Here is a 21,364-nt window from a genome sequence, read left to right as displayed (position 1 = left end):
ATGGTTTGGCATATGCAAATGATACGTGCCGAAGCAGCTCATTTGTGTCCAGTGAGGTCACAGACGTGTTCTGGCATGTTGGCTGATACTGAATCACATCTTGGAGACACAAGCAAGTCTTCCATTGCACCAAGACTGGAGGTAGGAAGAGGTAGAAGAGGAAGAAGGAAAGGAAGCAAGGAAGAGAAGGGGATACATTCTGCCAGAGGAATTAGACCATACAGAATTATCAAACAAGACAGCAAGATCAGCAAGAGCTTGTCGCGAATTTTAGCTACAGCATTAATGAAAGGTTTCAGGGGACTTAAGCAGAGACAGACTACTCATCCTTTTGCAAAGTTGCTAGTTCTAGAAGCATTTCTTAGGCAATACAGTCAGCAAGTGTTGCATGTTTAATTCCACCAGTTGATTTCTGCAATCATGTCAGAGCCAGAGATAACAAGGAAGCACTGTCACTTCTGCATTTTTTAACAGAAAAGTTTCAGAAAGAGTATGTTTTAAAATACTTTACTAGCAAAGATTACATTATTTATGAAAATAGTGCAAAGAAATTTAATGACAGCAGCATTATTCTAAATTTGAAGATAAAATTGTTGGAGCTTTTTCTCCTACTTTTAAGTGGAAATCATAATAATAAAAAGCATATAATCATAAATCATAAATGATTTCACTATAGATGCCTTCTAAAAATGTCTCAGTCTAGGAATTGTAGGAATTCTGCTCCCTTATCACTTAAACTTACAGCAGCAAAAAATCTCAAATGATGATCTAGAACAGGTAAAAATTTGCTGAACAGTACTTTTTTCAAGCAAAAAACAAGTATCTGCAAAACTCACTTATCCTGCATTATTTACATAATTCCTTATAATTTCTTGGATGGTTGTGTAAAGAGGGTGTAATAAATAGTAATCCCTCAATAATCATCCTGAAAGTTGTAAGTCATGACCTGAGGTCCTATTGTACCCTATCAAGAACACTTAACTGGTGGGAAAAGCATTATATTCATAAAGTATTATAACACCTTACCATGCCGGGAGGGATTCCTGTTTGTGACCTCTAATTTGTCATGGAAGCCAGGACTCCTGCCAAGCCCTTCCACATCTACATCAAGGCTGGTGAAGCCATTTACTTGATTTCTGTCCCTGGTGACAGTATTAATGCGGGTTGGGATGGGTTCAAATGTAGGGTCTAATTCCAAAATCAGCCTGTTCAGTTGTTCAATGGACTGATCAATATCCAACGTTGGAGAAGCTGGCAAGCCTCCTGCATTCCGTCCTAGATCCAAGCCATTTGTGTCCCTCTGAGGCACTGGCCTTGACTTAAAACTCTCGTCACTGGCATTTTCTGCAGCTTCAGCAGCACCTGGCACGCTTCCTAGCCCCCTCTGCACAGCATCTCTACTGCTGGGGCCACGTGTTGGGGTGTCTGGGACTCGGGACGGGCTCTGGACACTGCTTGAATTCTCCACAGTGTTATGAATGCCAACCCTCATTTCATTCTCTGGAGCAAAACCATACTGATGAGCAGTGACCATCTGCTGCTGGCGTACCCAGGTCTGAGTAGAGTAGTTACTTGGGCCATAGGCTTGAGGCTGGGGTGAGACAGAAGGATTCCGTTGCAACTGCTGAGTGGACTTTGGCTCAGTGCTTCCAAATGATCTCTCATAGAGGGGATCCACACCAATTCCCAAGTCTGGGGCAAAAGCATTGTGATGCTCTTCCCCAGTGTTACTTCCAAAGCCATCTGAAAGTAGGGAGTTCTGACTGCTCTTGTGGCAACTAAAGTTCCCTAGGTGGGTGGAGTGCTGCCCTTCTGAGGAAGACAAAGTCCCAATGCTGTCCACGCTGTGAAGGTCATGATTAGGCATTTCGTCATCCAGAATATCAGTCTCTCTATCTTTGAGTTTGGTGTCTCCATTCACGTGAACTTGAACTGGCACTATGTGGCGAGTCCCACTGTACTTGCTTTGAGCATCAGTCATATCCTTGGTGGTGTTGACAGAATCCTCCAGACCAAATCCACTAAGTAGCTGGTCCAGTTCTGCCTTCTCTTGTGGGCTCAGACCCCGTTTGACTCCTGGCACAAGGCGGTCCTCAGTCTTGTCTGTCCTGATGGAAGCCGTTGAGTGTCCCGAATCACTGCTGACAGACAGGGTATGATCACTGTGATCAGGACTGCCAGTCACGGGAACACCTTGAGCAACACCAGGGATGCTGCTGTCTGAAGAGCTCTTCTTTCTCACTTTTGCATACAGACTGCCGTCAATAGGACCTTGGGTATGCAGCACTGTGGAAGGATAAGTAACAAGGAAAGGGAGAGAAAGGACAAGGCATTATATAATCGCTTTCACTGGTGTCGTACCACACAACAGAAGTACCGCTAATACTAATGGTATTATTTCAGCAAAACTAAATTGGCTCTACAAATACCGCATCAACCAATGGCATTATCTTCTTTCATTTTACATTTTAAGTTTTCTTGATGGACATATAACATGCCCTTTTCAGCTCAAGGTCAAATACAGTTCTCTCTTTTTATGCTGTTTTGAATGTGTGTTTATGGCTCCACAAGCTTGTCATATTAATTTTGAGAATTACACTATTACATTGCTAGAAATTTGAGAAGCAGCTACCATGCATTCCAATCAGAGCAAGAATGGTAGGAACCTACTGGCAATACTAGCCTTGAACACGTATCACGTAATTGCCAGTTCATTCTTTTCTACTTGATGGTCTAACTACACTACGAAGAATCATTTACTCCTTTTCTTGGTGGTGCAAGTTAAAAACAGGCTATCAATCAGAGCTGCAGTCCTTGGAATATACGTAAGGCCTCTCTACAAAGGCATGCATGAGGAAATGTTAGACTATTAAATTTCTACACATATGTGGAGGATCTGGTAGGCATTTCACATTTCAATTTTAATAAGCGTGGCCATAATCCCTTAAAAATCAGAATATCTCTCCTTCATCAACAATGGGAAGAACCTAGCTTTATTTCTGATCTAAATCAAGTAAAGAGAATCACAAGTTAGAGGCTAAAATCTGAGCCCTAGCATTGTCTCCTAGGTACATACCTCTATATATTTTATCACTTATGTATTATCTTGGATATTATGCTTTACTGCTAACAGGAATCACATAAGATATATACTCAACAATAACAAATACAAAATACAGACAAAATGGGTCATTAAATTTATTGGGAAAAAAAGCTCTTTTTGCTTCCCAGAAAAAAAACCACAAACTTGAGCAGATACACAATCAGGAAGTAAAAAATCCATTTGAGTTAAAAATACTACTGTGAGAATAATCTCTTCCATATTATTTCAGTACTACCAACACTGGCAATGGATAAAACCACAAAACACTGAATACAGTGATTTCCCTCTGGAACACTTTAAAAGCTCAAAAGTTTATTTGAATCCATCTTATTTTATCCAAACCACTTTTTCCTACCTCTGCCTGTCAGGGCTTTTTAAAGCTCTCCTTGACATTATAGACCAAGGAGAAGAAATGAAGCCGTGGGAGGCACATTCTTATGATCCTTTATTGAGCTTGTTTGTCCAACTCCCACACACATCACACAGGTTAGACCAACATGAGGTAGAATATGGCTACTGGGCTCTTACCCAGTGCTGAAGATTAATTCTGTTTCTTATGAAAAGTTTTAGCAGTAAATATTTCTACTCTCTGCCAAGCCAAGAAAGTGAAGTGAGTGGTTCTACTTTCAAAGGATTTAATGCTCGTTTACAAAAACATTTATATTAAGCAGAAGTTTCTGAATAACTTTTTCAACCCACAGTTTGAGAACTCTTTGATAATAAGAAAATTTGACCATCACAATTTAGGAATAGGCAGATTTTTGTCAAAGGTAACCAACAGCATAGTTTGTATCTGTGGTGGTTCCAGAATCAAAAGAGCCAAGGACAGCATTTCAACATCAACTCTACCACAATTTTTCAAAATATACTTAAAATGCCATCATGAAGCTTCCAAACTTAGGAAGCTTTTCTAGGCAATATCATTTTAGAAAAAGCGTTATTCAGAAATTGTACCCATGCTGGCAACGAATTCATCGGTTTATAATGGCAAGAAAAGCAGTCTGGCTGGAAAAAGTCTTCATTATGGGACACATTGCCAAGTTTCCATCAGTTAAAATACTTACACACTAGAGGTTATATGATAGGTTCAATAGATTTTTAGCTAATAATTAAAGGACAACTTTTTACTGTTTAAGGACTAGGTACTATTACTTGTGTGATGTCGATTTTAAAAACAGCACATGCAAAAGACCAAAATACTCCTTTTAAGAACACATCATCAGGCTAGGGAAAAAAGAAAGCAATTCCCCTTGCTGTAGAATTTCTCTATGGGCAAACTGTTAGAAGTTTGCTGAAGTTTATAAATGTGTAAATCCCACAGTGAAAAGACCTGCTATGCATGAGATTGAATGTCTGCGTACAGGTATTTAAAAACAGTATTTACAAAAAAATAGCATATCTAAGGAAAATACAGCCAATTGACAGTTTCTCAACCTCTTTCATGCTGTGATTTCTCATAAGCTGTCACTACTGCTAGGACAATGAAGCACACTTGGCATTTCATGTAGAATTATTTAATACAGTTACCAATACATGTAGAATTATTTAATACAGTTACAGTTTAAAAATTAAAAACAAAACAAAAACAAACAAAAAAAACCCAACCCCAAAAACCACTAAGATTAACTATCGGGTGATTTTTTTTTTCTTCTCTGTGTGCTTAGTTTTGAGTTTAAAAACTAGAAAACAATACAAAACCACTTTGTTTTGAATAGTTTAATATTGTGACACAAAATAGATACAGAGAAGTTACAGGTCTGAACTGGAATGCAGTTAAGAAAATACAGGACTAGTACACTTGAACCATTAAGAAGTCTTCCCATCTGACTTTTCTGTTACCCAAAACTAGGCACAGTGCTGTAAATCCTTCAAACATGCTAGTCAGCCATAAATACCTCACACAAGAAGAAAGCATGCAGATTTGGTTCATCATCCAGAAATGTTAAGTACAAAACCTATCAAATTCTCAAGTATAGCTATGGAAGCAACGGAATACCTTTGTGCATTTCCCTCCATTAGCCCTCCCTGAACCATCACATAGGGCCATCCAAGCACAGCAACAGGAGTACAGGCAAGAAGATGGACAGAGTGCCAGTGGACTACTGACGAGAGGGTCCTGCACATCTGCGCTCCGTCATGTTGAGAGATAACCCTGCCCAGTACTTCTTCCACTAAATACAAAATTACCAAATTTATTCTGCATGCTGCCTAGAATGCTGAGCAACCACAAACCATTTGGGGGTCTCCCAACTGTGAACCACAGAACTTCCGTTCTGAAGAAAAGACGTGAGTTCAGCTTACCAGTAGCATTTCTACTTAAAATTATGCCATTTCATTTGGGAAAAAAACCCATAGAAACAAACATAAAATTAAATACATACAACAAATCTACAGTCACATAAGTGGATTATAAATCTCAAGAATTGTTCATCTCCTTTCTTTAGGTTTCCATTTGAAACAAAGAAAGCTTTTTTAGAAGGTTTTTTTTTTTAACATCTGTACAGTATCTCTACACACAAATTGTAAAATGTGCAAAAATAATTCCTCAGTGTAGTTTTAATGGTGTTAAGAATTAGCACCATTGGATGTAAATATGAACACAGCCTTCATCAGAGGATGGGGTTTTGGTTGCTTATGATCTTTGTTTGCTGTTTACCTATTAAGTACGCAAACTAGAGCACTCAGGTTCTTCTTTCCATCGGACTTTGAATTGCATACAATAGCTTTACAATATTCAGGAGTTTGTTGGGGTTGTTTTGTTTTTTCAAATTCTGAACAATCTACATTTCTTAGAGACCTTTCCTTTTTATACTGCCTTTACGTGTCAGTACAAAGCTTGGACTTAAACTACTCCAGGATTCTGAGACGCCTTTTATGTAAATTAAAAACATCTTTTTCCTGATAAATGTGGAAGTTAAATGGCTGTCTTTGAACTCTCAAATGATCCCATTGCAGGCTAAAACATTTAATTAATTACTACTCAAATCCCAATTTTAATCTGAGCTATAGCGTACTGAACACTAAGAAGAAATTGTAAAGAGTTTCATGTTTCTCTAAATAGTTAGCGTTAACTGGTATGTGTAAAAGAAGGGTGTAGGAATGTTTTAGATGAGTAAATCAGATGAAAGGAAGAAAAATTTTGCTAGAGGAATTTCTCCCTCCCCTAACCTGTCATGTAGATGAATGAAAATGTCTGTTTTGCAAACAGAGCTTTCCAAAAATACTTAAAACTATAGATCTCTACTACACTGAAGAACGGCATCTGTACTCATTAGAAGCCTGACTGATAGAGAGATACTACTGGGAACAAAAGTCTTTCTGGGACTTCTCATAGGGTTTGGCTCAGGATGGCCCAACACAAAACTTGGTTAGAACAGAGACACCAAACTTAAGAGACTGAAAGGGTCATGGCCAGGAGAGGGAAGCTTACATGTACGAGTCTCTATATGCCCATGAATCTGTATACGGAAACATCTAATTTTTATGGGGAAACTCAATAAATCTGATCTGAAACTTCAGCAGTAGTAACCATGTTTTTGCTACAGTATAGCCCTTGTTAAACATAAAATCTCTGAAATCTGAGACATCTCCTAAGATGACTAGAACCACTTTGTATAAGCGACTGATAAATGTGAGCTGTCTGGGCTTCCCAGTTACTCCATGTGCTAATGAATCACACAGCCCTGTCAGAACTGAACACCATGGCAGAAGGGATGATGTCTGCACACTAGCATCTCTGTAAAATATTTTGGCACCATACAACTGGCAATTAGGTTTTGTGGCATTCAGTGTCTCACCCTGTTACCTCAAGATTGTCGGTATGTGGAATGCCAGTGGATTAAAAAGCCTGAACAGCTGTGGACTTGAGTCTTATTCAGTGTCAGACTGTTTTCATACCCAAGACAATAAACCTTTGTATACCACTTAAGAACAACTCCACAATGAAATAAGCCTGAAATATTTTATACACCCTGCATTATCTGATAAATGTAGGTTATCTAAATTGGAAGGAAATGCATATACATGAGAGGAGAACCAAGAACTCGACTGAATGAGCAAATGATTTACCAGGATTCCCAGTCCTGTACAAACCATTTAAAGTGAACACCCAGTTATATAAAAAAAGGCATTTAAGCTGCACAAGGAAAATGTAATCAGTAAAGTATGGGATCTAAGTGCCCTACGTAAGTATTCGTATCTGAAAGTCTGCTCCACTGCCAAGCTTCAAAAATCCCTAAGGCAATTTCTCAAAGCAGCATCTCCCCAAACAGAGGTCACAACTGGTTAAAAGTAGGATGGTGAGCCTAGCAGATACTACTTTCGATATTTATGCTAGAACTTGAGGAGTCACATTATGTTATCTGTCTACAAGTGAGGCGAGAAACTGAAATGTTTGAGACCTGCTGACTTTTGGCTGTGAACTTAAAGATGAATAGAATATTGTTAGACTTCACAAGGAAACACCTGTGATTGTGGGATAAAACAATTTACTTTCAATAAGACCATTTTGCTCTAGTAGGCCGCTGCCTTTTTAGAAACTTCAAATAATGTCCAGAAAATTATTATTCTGCATTATAAACAGATGAGAAAGAATGAGACTCACAGCTAAACAAAAATCCAGTTGTTCCTGAGGATTCTAAATATTTAAACTTGACATTCCTGATCATAAAAACACAATGGATATTGCACATAGCAAATTTAGTTGTAGGAAAGCATTCTTAGATTAATTTTGTTTGTTTTGGTTTTTTTTTTAATTTAATTAGGACAAGCACTTACGTGTAATTACACAGTAATGATTAAAAAAAAAAACTGGTGTGTGATGCTGAACAGCATTAGGAATTTAGTTTTACCTCAGATTTCTGTAAGATTTGTCACTGCAAGTCCAGTGGAAAAACGTAACTTAGTTGAGGTAAAAAAATCAACTCTACCTAGAATTTTTTCCATCCTAACTTGGTTTAAAAGGAATATGAAATGCTGTATGAGAGAAAAATCATAATTTTATTTTAAAATATATCATTTCTGCCAGTGGGGAATTAAATATACTGTATCACACTGTTGACAGAGTCAACATTTACACAGCACATGTATACATCAGTGGTTTTGCCCAAATGTTGTACTGGGCAGCCTGAGATATGTTTCTGAACCAGAGTAACCCAGAGAATACTTAGATATTACTTATTTTAAATTGAAAAAAACCAACAATTCTATCTCCAAAGGTTCAATGATGTCATAATAGAGAACATGCAAATAGTCAAAAGAAATACAAGATTTAGATTTTTACTAATGTGTGTGCATACATATAAAATATACATACTATTTCATATACATATAAGCTCTCTATATAAACTATATATAAAATATATAAAAACTATGTATATATGGTTTGTTTGTTCATAAAACTAGGACAAATCAACTACTTAAATACTATAAACCTTCAAAATACAAGGTTTTAATATTGTTCTTCTCATATTACAAAACACATTAATTTAATATTCTACCTTTTTCTAAATCATAATTTTTGAATACCTCTGCACTAAGACATTCAGACTTCACTTTAGTCTGGTCTTCATTCACATTTTCCCCTAAAAAATTATAACCAACTTAATTGCAAAAGTGAAGCTATGCATATAGGCAGGGAACTTTTTTGACCAAAGAAAATGAGAAAATACACTAGCAATGCAAAATTTCATTCTGTGCACTTTGCTAAGTAATGGTACTGCAGAGGCCTTATACGTTCGATACCTCATCTCAGTGCACAACTCAATCCCCACTCTCATTTTTTCCGAGGAAGCAACGCTCTGTAAAATGTGTGAGTACCACAGCTGTCAAAAAAACAGGGAAATTCAAACAGTGGAGACCTAAGTAACACTGGAATTAGTTAACCAAGCTGAAGGGGCCCACTTTCTTCCAGCTTGACCTCTCTTCCCAGGAGCTGTTCCAACTCCCTGAACGGCCCAGGCTGAAGACTGAAAAAATTCCCACAGTTACACACACACCAGTATCGGGGACTCTCTTATAAATGAAAGCCTCAGAGCAAACGGTATGTGTGTATTTTCACTCCCATACCTAATACACAAAGAGCAACTTATATAAAAATTAGGAGCTGAAATACCAACACGTACCAAATTCAATGGCTTCCTTCCAAGCCTCTGTTTCCTGGCACTTCCCTCCTTGAAATCCAAATACCCAAAGGCAGGCTTGTGAGTTAAAAAGAGGTTTCAGTCTTTCAGCATTTTGACTTGTCCCCACAGCTACCCCCTGTCCATTCACCACTTGTGAAAACACATACAAATGCAAGCCAGCTAGGTAAACACATATACCACAAATTCAGCCAAAAGCCAGTCCACCTGAACAAAAAGAAGGCTGCAAATACACAAACCTTTGCACACTGTACCCTTGTTCATGTTGCAGCAGGAAACATTATAGGAGATCTGGATTATTTTTTTCAACCTCATAAATAAATATTTCTACCTTCAGGCAAACCTGGACAAGTAGAGAGCTGCATTCTTTCAAAGTTAAATCTTTTTATGTGTGCTTGTCTTTCCTTTCTCCCTCCCCAACACACACGGGCCCTCACTCCTTGCAAACTCTTCCCATATAATTCCTATAAAATCCATACATAAATACACGTGGTTTGTATTTCCAGCTCTTGAACCACAACAAAGCTTCTTACCTCTTTACTAGGCACGATCAGGAACTTTCTGCAATAGTCAATCACTGGCTCATTTAAATCAACTAACGTTCTCTAAGCAAAACCCTGCATAGAGGAAAGCCAGAGTAGGGCAAACATCCCAGCTGAAAAAGGCAAGAAATGTCTCTACCCCTGCTGTTTGAGCCACAGCTTCTGTTCCTGCTCCTGGAAGTAAATGGTCTTGCTAAAAGAAGCATGAGACTTGTATCAGCCAGAAAAAGCAAATGAAAATGTAAACACGAGGGAGGAGCCTGAGGGGACAATCAGGTTCAATGAAATCTGAACTCCTGGGGCCAAGGAGGAGTGGAAATGTGTTGGCTGAAAAGGTAATTCAGTCTACATGCTATTTCCTTACAGTGGTTCTTTTCTCAGTCTGTTTCAATATCCAAAAGAAGTCGCGTGAGTTTCAGCTCCCAGATCATTTAGCCACACACTTATGATTGCTTTTGATGTCTTTCTCCTAAAACAAACAGTCTTTAGAAAATGTTGTTCTTCCACACTGAACAATCAGGTCAGACGCTCTCATCCATGTCTTCAAGAATTTGTATATTATTTGAGTTCTCAGGCAAGAAAACGCTTTCTGGATGGAAGTCCTGCAGCGAAAACGCTTATTTTTATGTAGCAGCTGCTGCTCTCAAGCTCCCCAAACCCCAGAAGGCTTTGACTCATTCTCTGCTTCTGGAATGAAATCAGCTCAAACTAGGGGAGCAAGCCTGTTAGTTCCTCTTTTAATAACAGCTCAATCTCACCACACAGCAGCCCACAAACTTTTGCTCTAAACATTACTACAAATGTATGCATGCATCACCACCAGACAGCCATGCCCCCAGACAACATTCATTTTATATTTCAGGGACTGTCAACACTTCAATGATTTCTCAGTTGACCAAAAGATAAACGCAATTTTTGCATCCACAAAATACATCTACCTGTTTGTTGCTTATGAAAGAATTAGAAGTTCAGTTCAAACCTAATTCAGAAAGTACATACTTTTCTGTTCAAGTGTTGCTGTACTTGCACATCAGTAGATGGCTGCACATAAAACCAGTCAGGACTCTAATAAAAAGAGAAGGGTCATACAAATGAACTGATCATGATGAACTGATCAAAAGTTTTGTGAAAAAGATATGGAACAGCATTGTGAATCTGTATGATCTTAGACGTTTGCATTACCCAACCGTGGTGCTTTCTACAACTTGGAGACCTAAAACTGCATTTAATGCAACTCTCAAACTGCAATATAAAAAGTAGGTCCTGATTTGGTAAATTGGTCCAAGGCTGCAAGATCAGTTCCTGGTTCACAAACATTCATCTGGAAATCCTTTAACACACTTTTAGAGACTTTTTAGAGAATTATTGAGGGTAACAGAATGGACTGGAAAGAAAGGAAAAAGGTATGAAGTCATCTTCTACCACTATTTTTCCTTCCCCTGACTATGCAAGACATCCAAGCAAATGTTGATGTTCATATATGCATTCCATTTTAAAGAAATAGTTTTCCAATAAAATAGCAGTAGCTAAGCCCTCAGGAAGCTGTTGGATTTACTATGCTTCTCAAGTCCCTGACTCCAACAGATAAATAAAGGAGGCTGAAGAAATCAAAGCATGTATCACAAAAAAAGAAGTGAACAAATACTCTGAAAGGAAACCAGCCAAGGACGTTGCTGTTAGCAAAATACTAACAAGCAGGACCCTCAGGCTCACATGAGGTCCTTAAACCTTGAATCTTTAGAGAAGCCAAGGAGAGGGCATCGAGAACCTACAGAATCTTTATGCTGTGCAAATGCTCATGTGTATTTCCCAGCCATTCAAAAGGATCACATTTGTACGTCAATGATTTTACAAGTACTCTGGAGTAAGAAAAAAACGCTTCACAAAGCACAGCTTTGTAGACCAGAGGCTGGCTGCTGTCCAGCCAGCACGGAACACAGGCAGAGCCAGCCAGCACAGACTCACCCTTAGAACGCCACTGTTAATATATTGCCCCACTTTTGCCCACCTGGGCTCAAAAGAAAATAATACTTGTGCCATGATCCAAAGTACAAAGAATAGACTGCTACATTTATTACTGCAACCCAAAATACAGAAGCTACTATCTATTGTGTCATTTTGATTCTACTTCTGTAAACTTTTCTCAATCATTTAAGTATGGACTTGACTTGAAGTAGTTTGTGCTTGGATAACCAGCAAAAGAATAACAAACATCATGGTACAGAAACATCACCACAAGTACAAAACACTAAGCAAAGTTTAAGGGCACTACAAAGTCACTGAACTACATGAAACTATTTTGTTTCATTCATTCCAAAAACAAAGCCCATCTCCAGGAACACTCCATTAATTTGCAAGTGTGTATTCCAAATGTTGAGGTTCAGAATTCACGCTTATTCTCCCTTACAGCTGGAACAGCACACTCACCTTGAGTCATGGCTTTTCTGTTACTATGCTGGTCTACCAGCAAAAATTACTTATGGTCATTGAATGTGAAGCAGCAGAAAAACACTGATGACTCTATATGGTTGCTGAAAACTGTACAGGACCACAATAAAAAAAGAAAGGGCTTAAAAGGTCTGTGTAAAAACTGAGCTCTTTCTGTTGAGTATGGAACATGTAATTTAACAGTATTACCATTATTGATAAAATTGCTCCATCACTCTACGGCACTTTCAATAAACTGATCTTCTAAACAGGTCCACCTGTCAGAAAGGGAATCTACAGCACAGATACATTTAGCAGAGCTCTTTGATTTCCTAACTTACTAATTAAACTTAGAGCGTTTTGCACTGGGACTCAAGAAACTTGTGGTTTATTTTCAGGTATTAGAGCAATAGCAGAAGTAATGTATAGTAACTTTGCATGATAATAATTAAAATGTTTACCTTTCTCAAAAAGAATATTTGAAAATTATCTACACATGCTCAATACAAGCATATGCTAACATAATAAAGTATGTACTTTCGGTGGAAAATTTCTGATGTGCTTAGATGACTTTGAAACACAAGTTCTTTCTACAAAGAATATTTTATGCATATTTGCTAAAGGGAACACAAGGAATATCTTGATGCCAGAAACATAAGATGAGCTTCAGAAGTTTAGCAAGTCTCTTAAATGGGTAACAGATTAGGAAACATTCTTCAAGGCCAAGAATAAGACAGAAAAACAATATAGAACATGAAGATCCCACAGATATAGTCTAGCTTGTACTACTAGAGAGACAGCTCAGTGTCCAGGGCCATCTCAGAAACTGCACAGATGAAGGCTTATGCCACAGTGCCTCCACCTGTGCCTAGTAAGAAAAAAAGACCTGCCCTTTCAGCCTGCAACATGTTTATATATTGATAGACTCCAGGAATAGAAAGAACAATATAAAAGAGCTCTAGTAATGCAACTTTTGCTTTCACAGTTGGAGAGAAGATGTCCACAATAAGAAGGAGGCCTGGGTTCCGATAAAAAAACCTTCCCTCTGCTTACTGGAAGTTGTCTCCCTCTGTTCAGTCTGAACTAACTGCTCTACCTCAGCATTCAGATACTGTCCATGTTTGAAAGCAGAATCTAGAGAAGGTATCATCAGTATGCAGGCAGACCTGAAGTCTGCCTCATCTCTTACTTTCCCCTTGGTGCTTAGCAGTCTGACCCAAAGCTCTCTGATGTTCATGGAAATCTTTGCAAAGAACTTAAGCTTAAATAGAAGTGATCACAGATGATGTTTAACTCAACAAGTGAAACTGCTGGAGCAGGGGTAGAGATTCCCGGGACAGCTTTCTGGGATTGATCCATGAATAACAAGTGTACTATCTTTAGCAGATCTTCACTTGCAACTAGCAGTTACCACTGAAAACTAGCAAAACACCACAGCTGACTGCACCAAAGGCTACCACTGTACAGCTAAAATTCTGCTGTTGGTCACTTAAAAAAATTTTTATCTTGTGGTTTGGAGGAATTTATTCAACTACATTTTACTATCAGAAGTGCCTGTGCTAAAAAGACACTTACAGAGCGGTATGCTTCATTCTGTATGGACTATTGACTATAACAAGTAGCTCTTAAAAATGAGACATTGAAATTAAAAGTTGTGGGACTCAGGAAGGCTAGTCTTTCATTCTGCTCTTTCCAAAGTGAAAAAAAAACCCCACCAGTACATAAAGGAAACACATGCCAGGGGGAAAACCCCTCTCTCTGTATCTTCCTATGGTTCACTAAAGAGAACCACTATTTTCAGAAGATGCTTGCTTGCAGAAACCTTTCCGGGAAGAATACTCAGTTCTTCAGTACCTGCTGTATGTATTCAATGGCAGAAACTAACACATATGTTTCATTAACCAGTGTGCCAGACTTTCAATAAAACAGACACTTCCAGGAGAATCCCAACAGTAATGCTTGCCCAATTTGCTGGAAGAGCCCTCCTTCAAAAACCAACACTCATTATAGAACCAAGCCTTCCTGACCAAAGCAACTCCATAACAAAACAAAACATGTTGCACAAGCTGTAAGCAGAAACTCATCAGGCCTTTCTTATCAACAGAACATGCTTGCCAATGGGGAGAGAAGGGTGAACACCACACCACAAAATCATTAACCATCTTATGAAGGGAGTGGTGTAGCGGCTAGCTGAAACCCTGAAGCAGGACCAGGAGAAGAGAATCACTGAAAGGGAATCTAACCAAAAAAGGCAAAGTGCATGATGTTAAAGGACCAGCAAAATGGGCAGTAATTACACTCAAACCCAGGAACAGTCAGAACAATCTGATTACTTCAGGGATTTACCAGAAAAAGGATTGCTATTGCTTTATGGTGGCCTAAAAATCCCAAGAAATTCCAACCGCTTTCATGCTGAAGTCTATCTTTTGTTTTGTAAGTCTTCCTAGAGAATTGCCATTTGGGGATTATCTTGAAATCAGTATCATGAACCATAAGTTCATTTGTGCACATGCATTCATTTAAGAGACAGCACAACCTCTTACGATGCCCTCTATTCACATCTTCCTTGGTTACCAGACCGAACACTCACACAGAAAAGCACGATGCACAAGGTAGTTCAGTGTATGCGTGCAAGCACAGAGAGGGGACTCAATTGCTTCTCTTTCTGGTCTTAGGAAAGTCACAGAACAAAGAAGCACTAAATCCTAATTTGTGCTAAGGCTTTACACTTTCAGTCTCTGGTGTTGCCATGCTAATTTTATTCCCAAGCAAGTAAGGTGTTACGGGAAAAAAAAAAAGATATCAAATACCTACATCATCAACGAAGGTTATTTTTCCTTGTCTAATGAAGCTAAAAAGGTTGGATGCCCTATGCCTTCACAAAAGAGAAGAAAAGATATGTTCAGGAAACAGGTGCAAGGAAGGAACACACACCTGTGGCAGAGGTTTGCCTTTCAGGGCTCTTTATTCAACCTGGGCCATTAAGCAGATTGTAAGACTGGGTAAAGAGGCTTCTCATGTGGTATCTGTATGTGGAAGAAGATATTGATTTGGACATTAGTGTTTAAATTAACAACATTAACAACTGTAAACTGTAGTTGACATGACTAAGAAACAGACACATGCTAAAAGGTAAATGCAAGACTGCTCAGGGACCCAAATAAGCTGGGGGAAGAAAGACATTCTTGAAAAATCACTGTTACATGACCCTGAGATAATGGCCTTTGGGCAATACTTAGAGAACATGGGAAGAAGACAGAATGCTAGCCAGTCACATGTGTTACCTTCCTCCGAGTTTCTAGTGTCTGAATCCTCCAGTGCTGAAGAGACAGGTCTTTTGCATAGTCTTATAAAAATAGAACTGCAAAAGATACCTGAATGTACCATAACTACTATAAATGTCCATTAAACCACTCAAATTTCGCCCTGTAGTCTTTGGGTCTAAAAGTGTAATGAAAGCCTTTGGCAAAGAGCTGGTGAATAACATCCTTTGAATAACACCACTGCCTGTTACTGAGACAGGACAGAAATCAATTGGAGGACATTAAAAATGCATTTTCTTGAAAGCAAATAATTGGTTCTGCAGTAGCTTTGGAAAGTATTTGACTGTGCCTCAAATAAACCTGTGCACTGTTAAAGAGGGATACCTGGGGGTGTAGAGGCAAGTGTGCCCGAACAACCTTCACAGAATGAGAGGCAGAGAAGCTACAGGAGAACATGTAAGCAGGAGCTGACAACGAATTAAGGCACAGGAATTCACAGGAAAGAGAAAAGGAAGTACAAACAGTCAGAGGAAGGAGGCTAATAGAAAAAATAGGGGCCGAGGGTAAATGCCTAGGGAATCCCACTTCTAATCTGTTCCCGTTTTAGGCATAAGACTTTCAATATTTATCTTAGGTATAACAGTCCCTCTCTGGCACTTAGGATTTGGGGGGGAGGGTCTGGTTTTATTTGGGATAAATTTAACTCAGCAGAACTGACAAATGGTATCTAGCAAAATCAATGTCCCAGTGCTCTAGGTAAAATGCACATAATTTCTCAGTTCAGACACTGCCTTATTGATACCCTCACATGTTTTGAGTATAAGGAAAAAAAAATTTTTCAGTAGAACTTGACAGGCCAAGTTCTGAAGCTCAGCTTAGCACTTAAGTAAACACTCAATACTTTCAAAAAGTGTTCAGTGTATCTTAAGAGACACTCTTCAAAAATGAGCCAAAAAAAGTCACTTTGAATCAGTAAAAGTTTTGAAAGTCTGGCCCCTAACTGCGCTTAACTGTTGGCTCCAAACTGACCTATGAAAAACACTCTAATACTTTTTTTTTTGGTTAACAAAAAAAAAAGGCAACTAAAACCACAAAAACCCCAAAACATTAAAATAAGAGATTACAGTCCATAACAATCTGAGCTAATCAAGCACAGTCTTGAAAACACTTGCATGAACTTATATTTAGTCCCTAACACACTGAGCTAAAAAAAATTTAAGCCACAGCAGTTAGTCAATGCTGTATCAAAGAAGGACAAATTACCTATTGCTGCACAAGTAGAAAAGAAACCTTGTAATCCTACATTTGCATTCAATATACTGACATACAAAAGAAACCACTTTATATTAATCTCCAACTCATTGTCAGCCTCATGATTAAGATGACTAACCAGATTTAAATTTTTTTATATATATACACATGTATAAAAAGAACATGCAAAACTTCAAGAAATAGAAGGCATCAGTTTCCTCACAGAAAAATCCTCCAAGACATTTCAGATACTGTTTCAAGCTAGCAGCATCTTACAGGGTAAATTTTTCTATTTTCTATAGATGTTTCTATTTTCACCATCAAAGAGAAAGAGGAAATTGTTGCAGGACACCTTTTCATTCCTACCTTCTAACAACTCTCTCTTTGTCTCAAAGAATACTGCATCCAGCTAGTGACTAAAAGCTGGAATTACCATTTATTCACTACCAATTTATCCTTCAGCTTCACTCACCAGAAATGGCATCAAACCTGCTGTTTTCTTTGGTAGGCATCTGCATTCCTGTTAAGGTACCAAAGCAAAGCAGTTTTGCCTCAGCCCTTGAGTTTTGCAATACTGAAGGGGCCCTCTGGGAAAACAAGTGTTTAACTACATGAGAGGGCACCTCCCTACTGAACAGCTATTTACTTTGGGTTGAAGAGGAGAAAAAAATTTCAATAAAAGTCAAACATCCTATTTAATCACATGACACGGGTGCATACCAGAATGTTGGTTATTGCCTACCTGGAGATACTTCTCAAATACTTTCCTTTATGAAAAGAAAAAGAACGGGAACAAACCAGTTTATAAATGGCAATTTTTGACTAATTGGTGTTGATTACAGTTAAAAAAGGCTAGAAAATTTGTAAAGCAACATTCTCAAGATACAGGAATTTGGATTCACCCACCCCTACCCTATTTGGCTTGAATTAAAAACATCCTTTTGTTTCCAAAGTTGTTTCTTTTCTAATTATCAAACATTGTTAAGCAAGCAAGCCCACTTTGCTAGGAAACAAACAGCAAGGTTCTGTTGAGAAAGGTACTTAAGTTTCTGCCTTGTAAAGACTTGCTGAAAGTCCTTCTCTTGTCTTTCTAAGCAATTTCTAACATGTGCTCATGTTCTTTTTTTTCCACAGATTGTAGAGCTGGCAGACAAAAGAGTGCAGAGGGATTTAGTAGTTGTTAAAATCAAGTGAAATGTCTTAAAATGGAACACTGAAGAAGAACAAGGTGCATTTCTGTTGCCAATCCACTGAATCAGTCAAACTAAAACAAATACTATTTTGGCCAACTATAACCTTTGATGCTTACCAGTCGTTTTTATTAAAAAAAACAAACCAAAACAAAAAAAATCCTGTATCTTGACTAACTGAATGCTTCACACACAAATGGCAGTATAGCATCCCAGTCACACACATCCCACAGTCAACGTCTTAAGACAGAGTTGTTCCTTCATGGTAGATTCATTCTCTCTCTAGTATAATCTTAGCATGCTATCAGAATACTTAGAATAAACCTGAGATAAGGCAGTCATAGACAGTATGAAAGGAACAGCAGCAGTCATCTTTTCTTCCAATTATTCACCTTCTCCATCAAAATAAGTTTCTGCTCTTTGGCAATACATTTAATTTTTATTTTAATACCTCTTGATTTTATTTTCAGAACACCTCAGAGCCTAGGCTTGTAACAGGATCTGCCGGTCAGTTCCACACAAACTGATGGTTCCTATGCAAAAGGAGACCTGCATCTTCAGCAGGAGGGAAGTGTTTAACAACAGTATCGTTTACTCACTATGCCAAATAATAATCCTGAAAATTATCATTGAGATCTAAAAAAAAAAACCCAACTCAACAAAAGACAAGTCAAACCTTTTCCATTTACCTCTTTTCCCTCGGGGGGGGTGGGTGGTGGGTGTGTGGGTGGGTATGTGTGTGAGTGCACGTGCTTTTTTCAAACCTAATTGTCATTTGGTATTTGAGAGAGAGATAAATATTAGTAAGTATAAATATTAGTAAGTGTAAGCATACGAAAAGTTTTTCAGGGAGTGGGAAGGGGAAAGAGATTACTTGTTTCTTTCAACTTTCTGCTCCCATAGAAAATACTTTATCCTCATTTATCACTACTCCCCCTCTCCCCACTCCAAATGCCATGATTGCAAGCAGTAAATGCTTTTACTAGTTTTTCATTATAAGCAATGCACTTGTTCACTTCAAACTACTCCCAAACTATTATCATGAAAAATCCCAATCCACAAATCAGTCTTAGCAATCAAAAGGCGGACATACAGTGAAGTGTGGCTGAACATGTGTGAGCTACACTATCCAAGTTATAAACTGAAAAACAGGATTATAAAGAGGAATTGGGACACATTGAAATCTCTTGATGTAACAGAAAATACTAATAATTTTTGGCCACAGGTGGTATATTTTTGTGGTCAACTTGCTATTTTGCAGCAAACAAGCAACGTTTTGTAAATCCACACACATCTATTGTACGGTAAGTGATGCCTTAAGGCCAAAAAAAGAGTACTCAGCAAGATCAGAAGTCATTTCTGTTACTATCTGTCCAAAAAACACACACAAGACTTGATGAGTACCAATGACTTTAAAACCACAAGAAAACCAATGGCAACTACCTCAGACTTCTACAAGGCAGTAGGAAGACCGTCTGATTCTTGAGGTTCCAAATTCTACGTTTGGCTGCATACTTCTAAATCAGCATAACAGAAGTCTCTGTGCTAATGTCCAGCTCAAGGAGAAGGATATCCAACACAAACTTAGAATTAGAAACTCAATAAAATCTTCAGTCTATTATGGAGGACCATTAGTGCAATATACAAGGGATCTGAAGAAAAACAGTATTTATGAAATGAAATTCACATCACTTATTTCTTTCCAACTGTCAAAATACTTATACTGTTAAGAATGAGGGATAAGCAACTAAACCCAAAAGGCCTGGCTATTCAACACAAGTGTATACAACCTTATTACCATCAAAGATTTCAAGATTGTTTAAAAGGCAATTGTTTCTGTCTGCAATACTGTATCATGCCAACAAACCAAGATGCTTTGGGTACATTTTTCTTTTATCATGTCCTTTCATCTTTTGTTCTTTTGGACAAGGCCAAATAAGTGTAGGATTTCTAGAGAGAGATACTGCTTTCTTGTTCACTTCTAATTTTCATTTTTAACACATCAGCTTGAAAATAGCCATTCCACACATGTATAACTACAAAGCAAATCCTGTTCATTTCACAAAGCTCTGCTCTAGTCTTCCTGGCCACCTTGATCTGGAATTTCATAGGCACACATTTTTGAAATTAACAAAAAGGCGTATAACAGTAATACAGGAATCATCTGTCACACTGACATCTCATATTACTCCTGTTGAAATTCCTGTGGGAAAACACGTACAACTAAAACCATGAAGACCAGTTCCTGCATAACGCTAGGAGTTTAACTTAACATGGAATAGATCTGAAACAGGAACTCTGTATGAGACTTCCCTGCATCTTAAATATATCACCACTGTTACACAGACTTTCAAATGTACCACACTGTGTACCTTACTCTCTCCTGAGGTAGAGAAAAGATTCTCTCTCTGCCTTCAGGATTGTAGCTAAAGGCTTCAGACTCTAAAGTTTTTGACTTCGCTCGCTTTCTGGATGTGCAATCAGCATCTCCTCTTAGTGGTATCTCACCTGTGGGAAAAGCTAGGCCTCAATACGTCTTTTTAATGCAAAAACCCAATATTGAACCGCTGTAACAAACCATAAAAGAAGTCTGTCCTCATGTTTATAAATCCTACACAAAAGAAGACCTAAGCAAACTATGTTTACCTCAAGCAGAAGACTAAGCTTATCTTTGTGTTGACTACAGATCTCAGCTGTAAGAGAAAAATCTAGCTGACCCATGTGTATGTGCTTTAGCCCCTCCGCATCTTTTGTCCAGCCTATGCAGAGACAAATGGTCTGCCTGCAATTTGGTTGTTGAGTATCACAGGGTAGCACCCTGCCTCTTAAATATTTGCTTGAGAAAAGAGCATCTGGACACATCTCATGTTCTTATGATACATTCTCTAACTTCAACTCCAGTGATTTCTCTGCAGATGCACAATAAGCTTCTCAATATCTATGCTAACACATCATATTTATGTTGTGCCTCAGGTAATTAAAAATTTATCATGCACACAAATGACACATAAAAGCCTATTAAGTGGCACATATGTCTTCTGAACATCAGGAAAACAAGCTAATTTTACTTGTGAACGGACTGTGATGAAGTCTTCTCAAGACATGAGCAGCATACAGCCAATGTTGTGCTGCATACACATTTATCTCTGGTTCCAATTTCCTATACTGATGTAGTTACCTACAGCGCAATGCATGAGGATGGGAAGGTCTAATCCACCTATCCAATCAATCTTGTCAGCTAAAAAATATTTGACATCAACGCATTGCTTGCTGAGGGCTGTGTATATACAAAGGAGCAGGAAAAGGATGGGGGGGAAGGAATCAAATTATGTGGAAACATCCTGGGTAGAAACTGAGGCATCTTCTTCAGCCAAGATTCAGTCTCTCTGATGTTACTCCTTCCAAAACACACTGCAGAGTCTTATCCAACTACAGAACCTCTGATGAC

The 21,364-nt window shown here is 38.3% G+C and overlaps 1 protein-coding gene across 1 annotated transcript in view; it reads right to left on the bottom strand.

Annotated features, from left to right (window-relative positions):
* TNS3 (tensin 3) overlaps nt 1-21,364 on the bottom strand; it is a gene marked incomplete at its 3' end in the record, with an annotated part of 116,571 nt that overhangs the window by 70,890 nt on the left and 24,317 nt on the right. Inside the window, exon 12 of the mRNA XM_081996279.1 lies at nt 1,027-2,286. Within this exon, the coding sequence (XP_081852405.1) occupies nt 1,027-2,286 (1,260 nt within the window). The remainder of the gene's footprint in view (nt 1-1,026; nt 2,287-21,364) is intronic.

Source organism: Phaethon aethereus (genome assembly GCF_964289735.1).
Source record: "Phaethon aethereus genome assembly, chromosome: 2".
NCBI lineage: Eukaryota > Metazoa > Chordata > Aves > Phaethontiformes > Phaethontidae > Phaethon > Phaethon aethereus.
This window is presented reverse-complemented; position numbering and strand designations above follow the sequence as displayed.